This window comes from Oncorhynchus clarkii, chromosome 14 (assembly GCF_045791955.1).
Source record: "Oncorhynchus clarkii lewisi isolate Uvic-CL-2024 chromosome 14, UVic_Ocla_1.0, whole genome shotgun sequence".
Classification (NCBI taxonomy): domain Eukaryota; kingdom Metazoa; phylum Chordata; class Actinopteri; order Salmoniformes; family Salmonidae; genus Oncorhynchus; species Oncorhynchus clarkii.
The window spans coordinates 21,078,169-21,093,064 of NC_092160.1; the positions used below are offsets into that span (position 1 = coordinate 21,078,169).

At 41.7% G+C, this 14,896-nt stretch overlaps 1 protein-coding gene across 1 annotated transcript in view; it reads right to left on the reverse strand.

The window, feature by feature from the left end:
• Positions 1–14,896, reverse strand: part of LOC139366406 (diaphanous-related formin 2) — a 691,096-nt gene that overhangs the window by 284,293 nt on the left and 391,907 nt on the right. The window contains exons 23-24 of the mRNA XM_071103857.1: positions 9,135–9,236; positions 6,854–7,093 (exon numbers count right to left, since the gene is read on the reverse strand). Of these exons, the coding sequence (XP_070959958.1) occupies positions 6,854–7,093; positions 9,135–9,236 (342 nt within the window). The remainder of the gene's footprint in view (positions 1–6,853; positions 7,094–9,134; positions 9,237–14,896) is intronic.

Consider the following 14,896-nt stretch of genomic DNA (forward strand, 5'->3'; position numbering starts at 1 on the left):
CTACTTTTCTCATTGTAATGGTAAACAACATAGATTAATGTCCTCATTGTACTGGTAAACAACATAGATTAATGTTCTTGTTGTACTGGTAAACAACACAGATTAATGTTCTCATTGTACTGGTAAAAAACAGATTCATGTTTTTATTGTACTGGTAAACAACAGATTCATGTTCTTATTGTACTGGTAAACAACAGATTACTGTTCTCATTGTACTGGTAAACAACAGATTACTGTTCTCATTGTACTGGTAAACAACAGTGATCACTGTTCTCATTGCTCATTGTACTGGTAAACAACATAATAACATCAAATAAACAAAAAGTAAACAAAATCTGAATTTTTATTTCCATTCAGTGTCCTTAATAAACCCTTGATGATAAAATACAGAGGACTCTCCTTATAATTAAACCATAATGACATATCAACCATGGTTGTTCAGAGAGCACCCTCCCACTAACTCCTCTCTATAGCCTATATATTAAGATGAATGATGTATATTCTGGGTCCCCAAAAGGTGAGAGAAAAATCCTGCGTTAATTAACTTACTGTCTAATTTAAAGCCCATTTTTTAGCTTACGGCTTTGAAAGCCGCTCTGACCGAACAGTAAGGCTTCCCTGCACATTTTTTCCCCCTCACTTTATTTGAAGTTTCTGTAATCTCTGTGTGCATTCCTCTGAGTCTACCTTTCCTGAAAGATGTCAAATCTCCTCCACAGAAGTTGCTTTTTGTGAGAAGTCGATGACAAGTAGCCAAGGAGCCAAGAATCCAAAGCAGTGCAGGCTGAAGTCATACGCTATTTTTTGTTCTTTATTCTATTCTTTCTTCTCTCGATTAGATAAAAAATTAACTGAAGCTTAAAACACCCTGGATGTCAATGTCCCAAGCAAGAAGATGACCAGGTTCAGGAAGGTCTGATTATCAAGGAAGCATGAAGAAAGTTCCTCTCCATTGATCTGATCTTCTATGAAAACACATAGAACTGTGGTATCATCTCGTCGTGAATTTATGATAATTGCCGTTGGTATTACCTTTGGAAGCTTCCAGATGTTTTACGAGCGGTAATATTCGATAATGTTCCCTTTGTCAAGGACACAAGTTCATTATAGGACAGGGGGCGTGACATTTCCATTTAAATTCAAACGTTCAAATTACTCAAATGAATTAAAGTGACAACCTGTTTTGTTTAACATAAACTGAAGGAAAAAGCCTGCCTACAGTTACTTAAAATAGGCAACCAATTAAAGTAATGGTATGTCTGAAGAGTTTTCTTTTAAGTAAGTCAGTGATAAAACACAACAGAAATACTGTTCAACGAATATGAGTAATTACACGACAGCTGTTTCCAACGTCACTGTAAATATGTTTCAAAAACAAAACAAAACGAGCGTGTCCATTGTCTCACGACTTCCTTTCGAAGACGGGCTGGATTCTCCATCTTCAGAAGATGTTGTCTACACATAAATCACTGTTGCATGTAACTGATACCCTGTCGTCTGAGAAACGAGAGGAATACACACAATCCCTTCATTCATCAAACAAATCCTTCACGTCGTGGGGGGGGGGGGGGTGCAAGGTAGAGTGCATCCAACACAATAATGGCTTGCGTTAACCTTCTCCTCACCCCACACCTTATACTGACTCATATAACCAACCTTTATCACTAAACCAAAGCCAATATTCAGGTAGCTGCACTGGCTCCAGCATAGGCCCCTGGGGGACTCCATGTCCGTGTCCCTCAGTCTTGGCAGGAACAGAAGGGATAGTCTGGGGAGGTGACAGGGTCAGCTCTCGCCTTTCCCCTGCACAACCTCCTTGATGAGCCCATTAGGTGGCTGGGACCCACCACTCAGGGGCCATTTAGTTGATTGACCCCGAGTTGAGAATGTGGACATTTTCTTCCCTGTCCATCAATAATGGGCCAATCAGCCTCATGGGGTTAGGGCCGGTCTCATCACACCAGACACTTCACTCTGATTCGGACCCAACCTGCAGGAAGACCAACGTGAGGCTGGGGTGCATCCCGAATGGCACCGTATTTCCTATATAGTGCACTACTTTTGACCAGGGCCCATAAGGCTTTGATCAAATGTAGTGCACTATGTAGGAATTAGTGTGGCATTTGAGACACATGCTGGGTTTTCAATGCTAACAGTCACATGTACTGCATTGTACTACTCTTTATGGGCCCTCTAGATGTATTATTAGTACAGGCTATGATTACTAGCCTCCACAAAAAGCCAAAGTGTTGTTAAAATACATGTTTGATCAGAAGCATGTGACCAGCTGATTAAAATGGTTATAAAACTAGCTTTATTATTATGGATGTCAACCAATTCAAATAAAATGAATGTTTGATAAAATGTACCATGAATCACTTATTTCATAAATCCATAGTTTATAATTCATTAAGTTTAACTTGGTCTTATGATTGACCTGTGTGTGCGGTACAAAACAAACGTACATGCCAGAAGTTTGAGTCTTGGACGAAGTTGTCTATGGGCACAAACCCAACGTCGCTGTACCAGATAGGACTGGCCAAAAGTGCTCTTCACTGACGAGTCGTGGTATTGTCTGATCAGGGTGATGGTCGGATTCGCGTTTATCATCGAAGGAATGAGTGTTACACTGAGGCCTGTACTCTGGAGCCGGATTGATTTGGAAGTGGAGGGCTCTGTCGGACGCTGGGTATGTACAGAGTCAATTGTAGGCTTTGAGTGGACTCCTTGGTAGGTACACCTATAGCTCATCTCTTAGCAGTAGTACTGTAGACTACTTTATCACTGACCTCAACCCAATGTATCTTAGAGCGTCCACTGACACCCCTATCATATCACAACAAAATCCTACTCAACCTGAACAAAGATATGCTCAATCATGAGGCATCAAAGTCAAAGGAAATTAATAATATTAAGAAATACTATTGACGGAAGGTAAGTAGTGTGGAAATTTACCAAAAAACAAACAGTCAACAACAAATTCAACCCTTCTAGACAATTCCATGGACAAAATGTTTCACTGTAATAGTGAAGGTGTAACATTAGCAGTAGAAAACCTAAACAGTATTATACACATCTGAGCTTCCCTATCAAATCCAAAAATGCCAAGCAGACAACCTAAGAAAATGAACAACAATGACAAATGGTTTGACGAAGAATGCATAAACCTGAGAAAGAAATTGATAAACCAATCCAATCAAAAACATAGAGACCCAGAAAACCTGAGCATATGCCTTCACTATGGTGAATCACTAAAACAATACAGAAATACACTATGGAAAACGAAGGAACAGCACGTCAGAAATCAGGTCAATGTAATTGAAGAATCCATAGAATCTAACCACTTCTGGGAAAATTTGAAAACAACAACACAAAGAGTTATCTATCCAAAACGAAGATGTGTGGATGAATCACTTCGTCATCATGTAGTCATTCATGTAGTTGCCCATCATCGTTTTGGCTCTATAACAAAGAACAAACAGCAAAAACATATACATGATTGAAAAAAAATCTTAGAATCAACTATTAAAGACTACCAGAAGACACTGGATTCTCCAATTGCATTGAATGAACTACATGACAAAATACAAACCCTCCAACCCAAAAAGGCCTGTGGTGTTGATGGTATCCTCAATTAAATGATAAAAGATACAGACAACAATTTCCAATTGGCTATACTTAAAGTCATTAACATAATCCTCAGCTCTGGCATCTTCCCCAATATTTGGAATAAAGGACTGATCACCCCAATCCACAAAAGTGGAGACAAATTTGACCCCAATAACTATCATGGGATATGAAGCAACAGCAACCTTGGGAGAATACTCTGCATTATCATTAACAGCAGACTCGTACATTTCCTCAGTGAAAACAATGTACTGAGCAAATGTCAAATTGGCTTTTTACCAAATTACCGTACCACAGAGCACATATTCACCGTGCACACACTAATTGACAAACAAACAAACCAAAACAAAGGCAAAGTCTTCTCATGCTTTGTTGATTTCCCCAAAAATATTTTGACTCAATTTGGCATGATGGCCTGCTATACAAATTGATGGAAAGCAGTGTTGGGTGAAAAACATATGACTAAATACAATCCAAAAACAGGTCTGCGATTAACATTGGCAAAATAAAACAACATACATTTCTTTCCACAGGACAAAGGGGTTAGTACACGGCCTCACCCTACTAGAATCGGAAGTCAAATGTCTACTGATGATCTGGTGCTTCCGTCCCCAAGCAAGAAGGGCCTACAGCAGCACCTAGATCTTCTGCACAGATTCTGCCAGACCTTGGGCCCTGACAGTAAATCTCAATAAGACAAAAATAATGGCGTTACAAAAAATGTCCAGTTGCTAGGACCACAAATACAAATTCCATCTAGACACTGTTGCCATAGAGCACACAAAAAACTATACATGCACTACTGTTCAAAAGCTTGGGGTCACTTAGAAATGTCCTTGTTTTTGAAAGAAAAGCACAATTTTTGTCCATTAAAATAACATCAAATTGATCTGCTGTTCTGACTAAAAAAAGCAATAAAACTGTCCTTCTTTAGACAAGTTGAGTATCTGGAGCATCAGCATTTGTGAGTTCGATTACTGGCTCAAAATGGCCAGAAACAAAGTTACAAAAATAACTTTCTTCTGTAACTTGAGTCTATTCTTGTTCTGAGAAATGAAGACCCTTCCATGCGAGAAATTGCCAAGAAACTGAAGATCTCGTACAATGCTGTGTACTACTCCCATCACAGAACAGCGCAAACTGGCCCTAACCAGAATAGAAAGACGAGTGGGAGGCCTCAGTGCACAAATGAGCAAGAGGACAAGTACAGTAGAGTGTCTAGTTTGAGAAACAGACGTCTCACAAGTCCTCAACTGGCAGCTTCAATAAATAGTACCCGTAAAACACCAGTCTCAACATCAATAGTGAAGAGGTGACTCCGGGAGGCTGGCCTTCTAGTCAGTTTTATTGCTTCTTTAATCAGTACAACAGTTTTCAGCTGTGCTAACATAACAGCTGTGCTAGTCATTTACAACATTAACAATGTCTACACTGTATTTCTGATCAATTGTATGTTATTTTAATGGAAAATAATGTGATTTTCTTTCAAAAACAAGGACATCTAAGTGACATCTAAGTAACCCCAAACATTTGAACGGTAGTGTACCTCGGCCCAAACAGGTAACAGGTAACTTCCACAAAGCTATGAATGATCTGAGAGGCAAGGCAACAAGTGTCTTCTATGCCACCAAAAGGAACATAAAATTTGACATACCAATTAGGATATGGCTAAAAATACTTGAATCAGTTATAGAACCCATTGCCCTTTATGGTTGTGAGGTCGGGTTTTCTCACCAACCAAGAATTCACAAAATAGGGAAAACACAAAATTGAGACTCCACATTCATAATTCTGCAAAAATGTAAAACACCAAATGCATGCACGCAGAGCATAATTAGGCCAATACCTGCTGATTATCACAATTCAGAAAAGAGCCATTCAATTCTACAACCACCTAAAAGGAAGTGATTCCCAAACCTTCTAAAACAAAGTCCTCACAAACAGAGAAATTAACCTGGAGAAGAGCCCCCTAAGCAAGCTGGTCTCGGGGCTCTGCTGTCTATGTACAGGCTCAGTGAGCATAGCCTTGGTATTGAGAAAGGCAGCCAAAGGCAGACCTGGCTCTCAAGAGAAGACAGGCTATGTGCACACTGCCCACAAAATGAGGTGGAAACTGAGCTGCACTTCCTAACCTCCTGCCAAATGCAGCACCATATTAGACACACATATTTCCCTCAGATTACACAGACGCACAAAGAATTTGAAAACAAATCCAATGTTGATCAACTCCCATATCTATTGGGTGAAATACCACATCATCAAAATTCTGTGACATGTTGCCACAATAAAAGGGCAACAAGTGAAGAACAAACACCATTGTAAATACAACCTGTATATATTTGTTTATTTGTTTGTTTATCTATTTCACTTGCTTTGGCAATATAAATAAGTTGTTTCCCATGCCAATAAAGCCCTTAAATTGAAAATGAATTGAAATTGAATTGAGAGAAAGAGAGAGGGAGAGCGAGAAAGAGATAGAAGTCAAAGAGAGTGAGAGACGGCCAAAGAGAGTGAGAGACGGCCAAAGAGAGTGAGAGACGGCCAAAGAGAGTGAGAGACAGTCAAAGAGAGTGAGAGACAGTCAAAGAGAGAGAGAGACAGTCAAAGAGAGAGAGAGACAGTCAAAGAGAGAGAGACAGTCAGAGAGACAGTCAGTCAAGAGAGACAGTCAGTCAGAGAGACAGTCAGTCAGAGAGACAGTCAGTGAGAGAGACAGTGAGAGAGAGAGACAGTGAGAGAGACAGTGAGAGAGACAGTGAGAGAGACAGTCAGAGAGACAGTCAGAGAGAGAGAGAGAGAGAGAGAGAGAGAGAGAGAGAAAGAGAGAGAGAGAGAGAGTCAGAGAGCGAGAGAGAGAGACAGAGAGCGAGAGACAGTCAAAGAGAGTGAGACAATCAGAGAGAAAGAGGGAGAGGGCAAGAGAGACAGAGAGAAAGAGTGAGAGAGGGAAAGAGAGAGACAATCAGAGAGAGAGAGAAAGGGAGAGAGTCAGAGAGAATGAGAGACAGTCAGAGAGAGATACAGTCAGAGAGAGAGAGAAAGGGAGAGAGTCAGAGAGAATGAGAGACAGTCAGAGAGAGATACAGTCAGAGAGAGAGAGAGAGAAAGGGAGAGAGTCAGAGAGATTGAGAGACAGTCAGAGAGAGATACAGTCAGAGAGAGAGAGAAAAAAGCTGAATGTCTGAAAAGGGCGAGGATGAACACATACAGTCCTTGCAGTACCTACCTTGCAGAGGAAGCTGATGTTGAAGCCAAAGGTCTGGGCATTCCGTGAGCCAGCGTTCATGTAGTTGCCCACCAGCAACACCATCTCCAGCAGCTTGCTGAAGCTGTCACTCTTTTTCACCTCCTCACAGGCGAACGTCACATTCATGATATCCGGACGGATGTTGTTCACCTGCTCCTCGAAGGTCAGCTTGAAAAGGATTCCGTTGAGGCGTGAGCGCAGCAGCTTCACAGAGCTCATCTAGGACAAACATGACAATATTTGGTTTTGAAAAGTTTAGCAAGCCTTTATGAATGCTCTATGAAGTCCTAATTAAGTATGTATAAGTTATATGTTGTTTAATGTGTGGCCAATGTGGCATTGCAGAGCTCTAATGCAAATGTCTGTATAGTCAGCAGTTGAGAGATGTGCCGGTGCGACAACTTCCACCAATATGCCACAGTCTGCCGTATAATTCAACGCTGCGAGGCAGTTTTCCCTGGTCCTAATGTTTCATTATAGCTCAAATGTATTCTTGTTGATGAGGAAGTTGTCAAACCAAAGTCATTGTCCTCTTACCCTTGATTTGATTTCTCTGTATATGATGAAATCGGCTCTAGAGGGAGTTTATTGTTTATTTTATTTTACCTTTAATTTAACTAGGCAAGTCAGTTAAGTACAAATTCTTATTTTCAATGACGGCCTAGGAACAGTGGATTAACTGCCTGTTAAGGGGCAGAACGACAGATTCTGTCCAACACTCTAACCACTAGGCTACCCTGCCGCCCCATATTGTGAGTATATATAGAGCGGCGGCTAAAACGGGAGCGGCGGCTCTAGGGGGAGCGGCGGCTCTAGAGGGAGAGGCGGCTCTAGGGGGAGAGGCGGCTCTAGGGGGAGTGGCGGCTCTAGGGGGAGTGGCGGCTCTAGGGGGAGCGGCGGCTCTAGGGGGAGCGGCGGCTCTAGAGGCAGTGACTGGTGAAAGTGACGTATTTCCCTCAGAAGCCTGTGTCGTGGTGGTCCTGATGAGGTAGCTTCACCAGCAGGATTTCCACGATATTTCCATGATTGCTCTACGATAGATATCATGGGGGAACTTGCTTCATTACATCCTCAAAGAGCCACAGGTACATAGACAGTACCCAGATTTACTGAATGGGTACAAACTGATTTGCAGGTCTACCCCAATTTAACGTTATCGTATTATTTTTAACCCATTAGGTTAACTGAAAATAATATCTTTCAGACAACGAACTGGAGGAGTAAAACTGACAAGAAAATGTAAAGATATAGCTAAATATACATGTATAAAGTTTTCTGGAATGTACTATGATAATGTGCTCTGGATAAATCAATGTGGTATAAAAAAGTAATTGTAAGATAAAACAATAAAGTCACTTTATAGACTCACTTCTACATGACTCTGTAGAAAGCGTAAAAATACAACTGTAGGCTAAAGTATAACCTCAGCATCAACTACAGCTAGCGCTTGAGGCAACCATACTAAATCACTTATAGTGGCTTGGAGTGTAACATTGAGCTGTTCTGACTTCACTATGAAGTAGAGTGCACTAACTTTATTACAGAGAATCCAAAGCCCAAGGCTATGATTCTATCACTAGGCAATACTGACGGTTTATGCCAGAATATGGAATTTGTTTCGGCCAGGAATGACACTGTGACTTTCACAACACAAGGACACATAATTAAGCTACTATATTGAAATCAAGTTTCACACTTTATTATTTATCAAAATCATGGCTTCTGTCAGTCAAAGAGCAGGCTACCATATCGGACTTGTTATGAAACATTCTTGCTCTTTAAGATATTGAATAGGTCTGATAATGCATAAAGCCTCAAGGCCGTCTTTTTCTATTCCCCAATTGCTCTCTCAATGGTGCTATTCTTAATTTCCTAGTCCCCTCCCTACTGTCTTGGCCCTACACTAACCTCCTTAATTAATGAAGAGCTAGACATATAATGGTGTGTGAAGTAGCAAGAAAAGAAAGGGTGGGGGTCTGCTGTGTGACAAAAGAAAGGGAACAAAATTGAAAGAGAGGAAAGGGGAGTGGTTATGAGAGGAGGTAGTGTTTGGTGCACTGGAATACGAGGGAAGGAGAGAGGGGGTGAGAGAGATAGAGAGGGGGAGAGTGGGAAGAGAGTGAGAAGGGGGGAGAGAGAGATAGAGAGGGGGAGTGAGAGAGGGATCTATCCTTATCAATAACCAATTGAAAAACCTTTCCTCTGTAGGTATGTAGGTAAGTGTGTGTAAAACAGGGTATATTTTGTAAGACCTACTCACCACAATGCCAAACTGTTCAGGCTCACATAGGTCCTCATACTCATTCTTCAGTTCTGCCAGAGCGCTCAGCTCCTTCTGCTCTGGTAGGTTCTTTATCAGGTTCTGTAAACACACACAGAGACACATTTAAATGCTTTATTTGAATCCAAAAATCACATTACAGTCTAGAAGGATTTAAACATTTTAAAGGACACAGATTCATGGACACCTACGGACACAAAAAGCATATACACACACAGCTCCTGTCAGTACAGTTTGCCCCCTGCCCGCCTCCGCAGGGACACCAAAATGCACCTGAGAGAACACTCAGGCAGCTTGGAGACAAAATACTCTACAGAACCAAGCTAGAATCAAGACCCAGCACTGGGAACATCCACACAGCACCAAGCTAGAATCATTATCGGAAGGTTCCATACAAACCCCAGTACAGTACATCAGAGCGTGGATGGTTATGAGATATTTTTGCATACATTCAGTACTTTCAAGATAAGCGCCACCGCAGGGAACAGACATGGTTCAGACAAACATTGCATATCTACATGTATCTTGTAATTAGCACGCTAACTGTTTCTATGGGAATACAAAGAGGAGAAGCGGCAGGTAGGAGGATGACTAGGAAAAGGTCAGGCAATCTAGTGCTCTCGCTGCTGTATCCATTTATTTACCTCAACGGGAACAACTTCAGTAAGAGCTCCAGCGAACCACAGTTCAAACACGTAATAATGCTGGCGATTAATGGAGACTTTCATTCTGACTTTGTCGGTTTGCATCATCTTCCTTGGAAAACATGGCAATTTACCATTTATAAATAAGATTAACCTAGTAACTTCAGTTTTTAAATAGAATTTGACTTTCAGAAAGCCAACGTTGAGCTTTACAATTATCATACAGGTCCAAACAGTGAGGAAGATGAGCAGGAGGAAGAGGAGAAAATCTTAATTTCCCATTAAATGTTAATTGTGCATGGAAAGGTCAGTTGAATAAATTCAATGAAGCATAGCTACCTTTTTTCAACTTCTCGGAAAGATGGAAGAGAAAGAAGAGAAAGAAGAGAAAGATGAAGAGAAAGAGGAGAAAGAGGAGGATGAGAAAGATGAGGAAGAAGAGGAACAAAAAGAGGAGGAGAAAGAGGAGGAGAAAGAGTGGGATTAGATGTGCCCTCATTAGCTCCCCTAATTTAGACAGCAGGCTGGCACTCTGTCACATGACCAGGCCAGGACACACACACACTGACCACTGCCCTGGAACGGAACAGCCATGAGCCGTCACTGGCCAGGCTCTACTGTCCACTAATGATGACATCTCTCCCCTTCCCCCATGGATTCAAAAGTCTAGAAACCAACCATGTTGGAAATAAATAGTGTGGAGTTTGTCAGTTCTAGTGTGGTCTGCAACAGTTATATTAAAACGTGTGTTGCTTCTATATTAGCCACTGAATGTTCTCCCAATTAGAGAAAATAAGTGTGGCCCAGTTATGTAGCCTCATTATAATTCAATAATGAAAGCTGTTGATCATAGTGTACATCAATTGGGAAACAGCACATAGAATGGGATGTGAGACATGACATTCCCCCCCAAAAAGTGTATGGTGATGTGTACTAATGATGGGGCTTCCAATGGTGTCAGTGTTATTCCAAAGATCTCACTAACAATATGTGTTTTCTTTAATTGTTCCGGGGTTGGGGTGCATCATAAACACCTAGGATGCGTCCCAAATTGCCCTATGAGCCCTGGTTAAAAGTAGTGCACAATATACAGAATAGAGTGCCATTTGGGACTTTCCAGACAAAAATAGAGACAGCTAATTATTTGCTCTTGACCTTTCAGGCAGAAACCCTTATTGATTATTGAATAGTCACTCCAATGTGCTCATCTCTGTAGTGCAGCTGCTGATCACTGCTTCCTTACTGCTTATTAGACATTATAGAAGTAAATTATTGTCTTTCAGGAAAATGGCATATTTGATAGAAGATAATTATTAAAACAGTTATTTGGATAACCGATGTCAACCACCTTGCAGCGAAAAAGAAAGCAAATGCAAGCACAAGCTTGGTCACAGTTTATGACCCACATCTTACTGTGCAAAACACGTTTGGATATTAACCCAGTTATTTTGAAAGTGCAAACCAGAAAATAACCTGTTCAAGAATCCTCCAAAATGCTTCAACCCAATTCAAAAGAAGATTACGGAAACATAACGCGACGGGTGTAGAGGAAATAAATGAATTCTGGAAATTCAAACTGCCACTCGACTTTATTGTCTTCTGGTTTGGAGAGCTTTACGAGCCTCGCAGAAACAGGACCACAACGGAGCAGCAAAGATCCACCGCCACGTGAAGAGGGATTATAAATTTCTATTTCCTCTTCTCCTCTCTTCCAAGTCTGAGGAACTTTACCCTGGGTTGAAGAACAAAGTCCTCCTCAACGACGTATCGTTGATTCAGAATGAAATGCAATAACACAGCAGCGAAACCATTCAGCCTCAGCAGTCATCGTCGCTAATGCTCCCAGAATCTGATTATTGGTGTTGTTTTCCTCTGCCGCAGCTCGTTAAGAAGAGACAGAAAATTAAAGTGTGTTGTGGCCTTGTCTGCGACCGTTTCCGATGTTGTCTCCAAGACTTTCTTCACCGACTGAAGCTGCTAGGTTGAGGTAAAGAGTTTGAATTGGAAATGGAATTTCTCAGTGTAATTGTTATTTCATTTGTCTGTCATCTAGTTAATTATCAGCAGCCCCCAAAGACGGTAATTGACACAAAGGCGTCGCCATATGTGTAGTTCTGTCAAAACCGGTGCTAGATGAGGCTATGCCAGACCCTTCCCGGCAGGCCTCCAGACAGACACACATACAGACACACTCGGCATCTGGGGGAGATTATTGGAGGGCTGTTACAGTCACCGAACGCTCATTTGGGCTCCTGGTGACTGGTGAAATCCCTAATGACGTCAAGACAGAGCAACAAATAGTGTGTAACTTTCTTTACTGCTCAAAGCCCAATGCACATTGGCTAACCGGGCTATCTGCATTGTGTCCCGCCACCCGCCACCCCCTCTTTTACACTACTGCTACTCTCTGTTCATCACATATGCATAGTCACTTTAACCATATCTACATGTACATACTACCTCAATCAGCCCGACTAACCTGTGTCTGTATGTAGCCTCCTCTACTGTATATAGCCTCCTCTACTGTATATATCCTGTCTTTTTACTGTTGTTTTATTTCTTTACTTACCCATTGTTCACCGAATACCTTTTTTGCACTATTGGTTAGAGCCTGTAAGTAAGCATTGTAATCGGCGCACGTGACAAATAAACTTTGATTTGAATGAGCATGGAAACTTATGGTCTTTCTTGAGTAGGAAGACAATACTGTATTGAATAGTATTGTATAGGACAGGAACAACTGTGGAGAAACCGTCTCCCAGCATTGGTACTCCAATTAAAAAACATATAGAAGTGATATTGCGGAATAAAGATTTAATATGATGGCATGTCTTGTTTCTCTTTGTCATCTATCATGTGCTTCTTTAGAGCGTACAAAGCATACAGGTGGACGATGACACACTGTTTGGCATGTCAATAGTACTCACTTTTCTGATTGGAAGAATAAGTAGACACACTGGGTACACAGGTCAATTTATCCACTGTTCCCTTTCTATGGCCTCCACTGTTCCCTTTCTATGTTCTCTTTCTATGGCCTCCACTGTTCCCTTTCTATGGCCTCCACTGTTCCCGTTCTATGGCCTCCACTGTTCCCGTTCTATGGCCTCCACTGTTCCCGTTCTATGGCCTCCACTGTTCCCGTTCTATGGCCTCCACTGTTCCCGTTCTATGGCCTCCACTGTTCCCGTTCTATGGCCTCCACTGTTCCCGTTCTATGGCCTCCACTGTTCCCGTTCTATGGCCTCCACTGTTCCCGTTCTATGGCCTCCACTGTTCCCGTTCTATGGCCTCCACTGTTCCCGTTCAATGGCCTCCACCGTTCCCGTTCTATGGCCTCCACCGTTCCCGTTCTATGGCCTCCACCGTTCCCGTTCTATGGCCTCCACCGTTCCCGTTCTATGGCCTCCACCGTTCCCGTTCTATGGCCTCCACCGTTCCCGTTCTATGGCCTCCACCGTTCCCGTTCTATGGCCTCCACCGTTCCCGTTCTATGGCCTCCACCGTTCCCGTTCTATGGCCTCCACCGTTCCCGTTCTATGGTCTCCACCGTTCCCTTTCTATGGTCTCCACCGTTCCCTTTCTATGGCCTCCACCGTTCCCTTTCTATGGCCTCCACTGTTCCCTTTCTATGGCCTCCACCGTTCCCTTTCTATGGCCTCCACTGTTCCCTTTCTATGCCCTCCACTGTTCCCTTTCTATGGCCTCCACTGTTCCCTTTCTATGGCCTCCACTGTTCCCTTTCTATGGCCTCCACTGTTCCCTTTCTATGGCCTCCACTGTTCCCTTTCTATGGCCTCCACTGTTCCCTTTCTATGGCCTCCACTGTTCCCTTTCTATAATACTAAACTTTTCATGTTGCAGGCTCCTGTGATTCTCTCTTCAGGCAGCGAACATTCCCAACAGTGAAGTTGAAGAGAATATCAACAAATCTCAAATGATAGTCACAGGAACAGCACAATCGATACAAAATGTTCTCCAAGCAATACAGTTTTTAGAATCAAAGGATTCAGGGGGAATCTCAACAGATGTATACAGTGGGTAAGAACTCCCTGTTTTCCTCTACCGATCTGGCTGGAGACTGACAACCAAAACATTTGAGATTTTCCCCCTCCAATTCAAAGACCGCAAGATGATGTTTTTTGATCTGTTTGACAGATGCAATTTTCACATTTTAATAATTTTTTCCTGACAGATTTTGGCGAAGCGTCAGACAGAGCATGTGGCTTTTGTCAGACTGACGTCTTACCACTGCGGTACCACAGAGTCGCATTGAACGGCTGAAAGGCCTCTGTAAGATTTTGATACTGAAGAGCAGTTAAACAAGAGCCATTCTGAAGAGGTATCCACATCCGTTTTCATTTGAATCATGAGCTTTTCCAATTATATATTTTAGGAGTTTCAGAGTTCCAATGCTTTAAAGGTGGGAAAAGTGATGGTTTGATGTAGTTTTAGGGGAGCTAATTGCAGGTAACTTTCAAAACAGATTATGGAATAATAATGGAATGAGATTAATCTCCCAATGTGTCTTGTATATCCAGTATGCAAATGAGGTGCTGAAAAAACATGTAAACAAGGCCTTTTTATTTGGTATGATTGAATATACCAGTAATTGGAAAAAAAACATAATGACCAATTATTATTATTTTTTTACCAGGAGGCACGTCATGACAAATGTAGTATGCCTATTACAAATGGAGTCACTTCAGATGCCTTCCACGTCACTTCCTAACAGACCAGTTGAATGACAGTAGACTATCTCATTAGTGAGGAATTAACCTAGTGTGTACAAATATGTTCTCATTCCATTTCATCTGTCTGTAAATAAAGGTGCACTTTCTCCGCTATCAAGTATATCAGCTAAAACAGGTGGTAGAAATCCCATGGTCATGGATTCAGATATTCCTTTAACATATATTTTAACAATCAGCTACAGTATTTGCAGAGGATATTTTGTCAGTCTGCAAATTGTCAATCCAAAACTAACATCAGCACCAACAGAAGGCATACGTACTTTTCACATTCTTTCTGTTTTATTCTTTACTTTACAAGCAGAAATTTTGACAAGTTTTGTAGACTGAACTGGTGGCATCCAGCTAA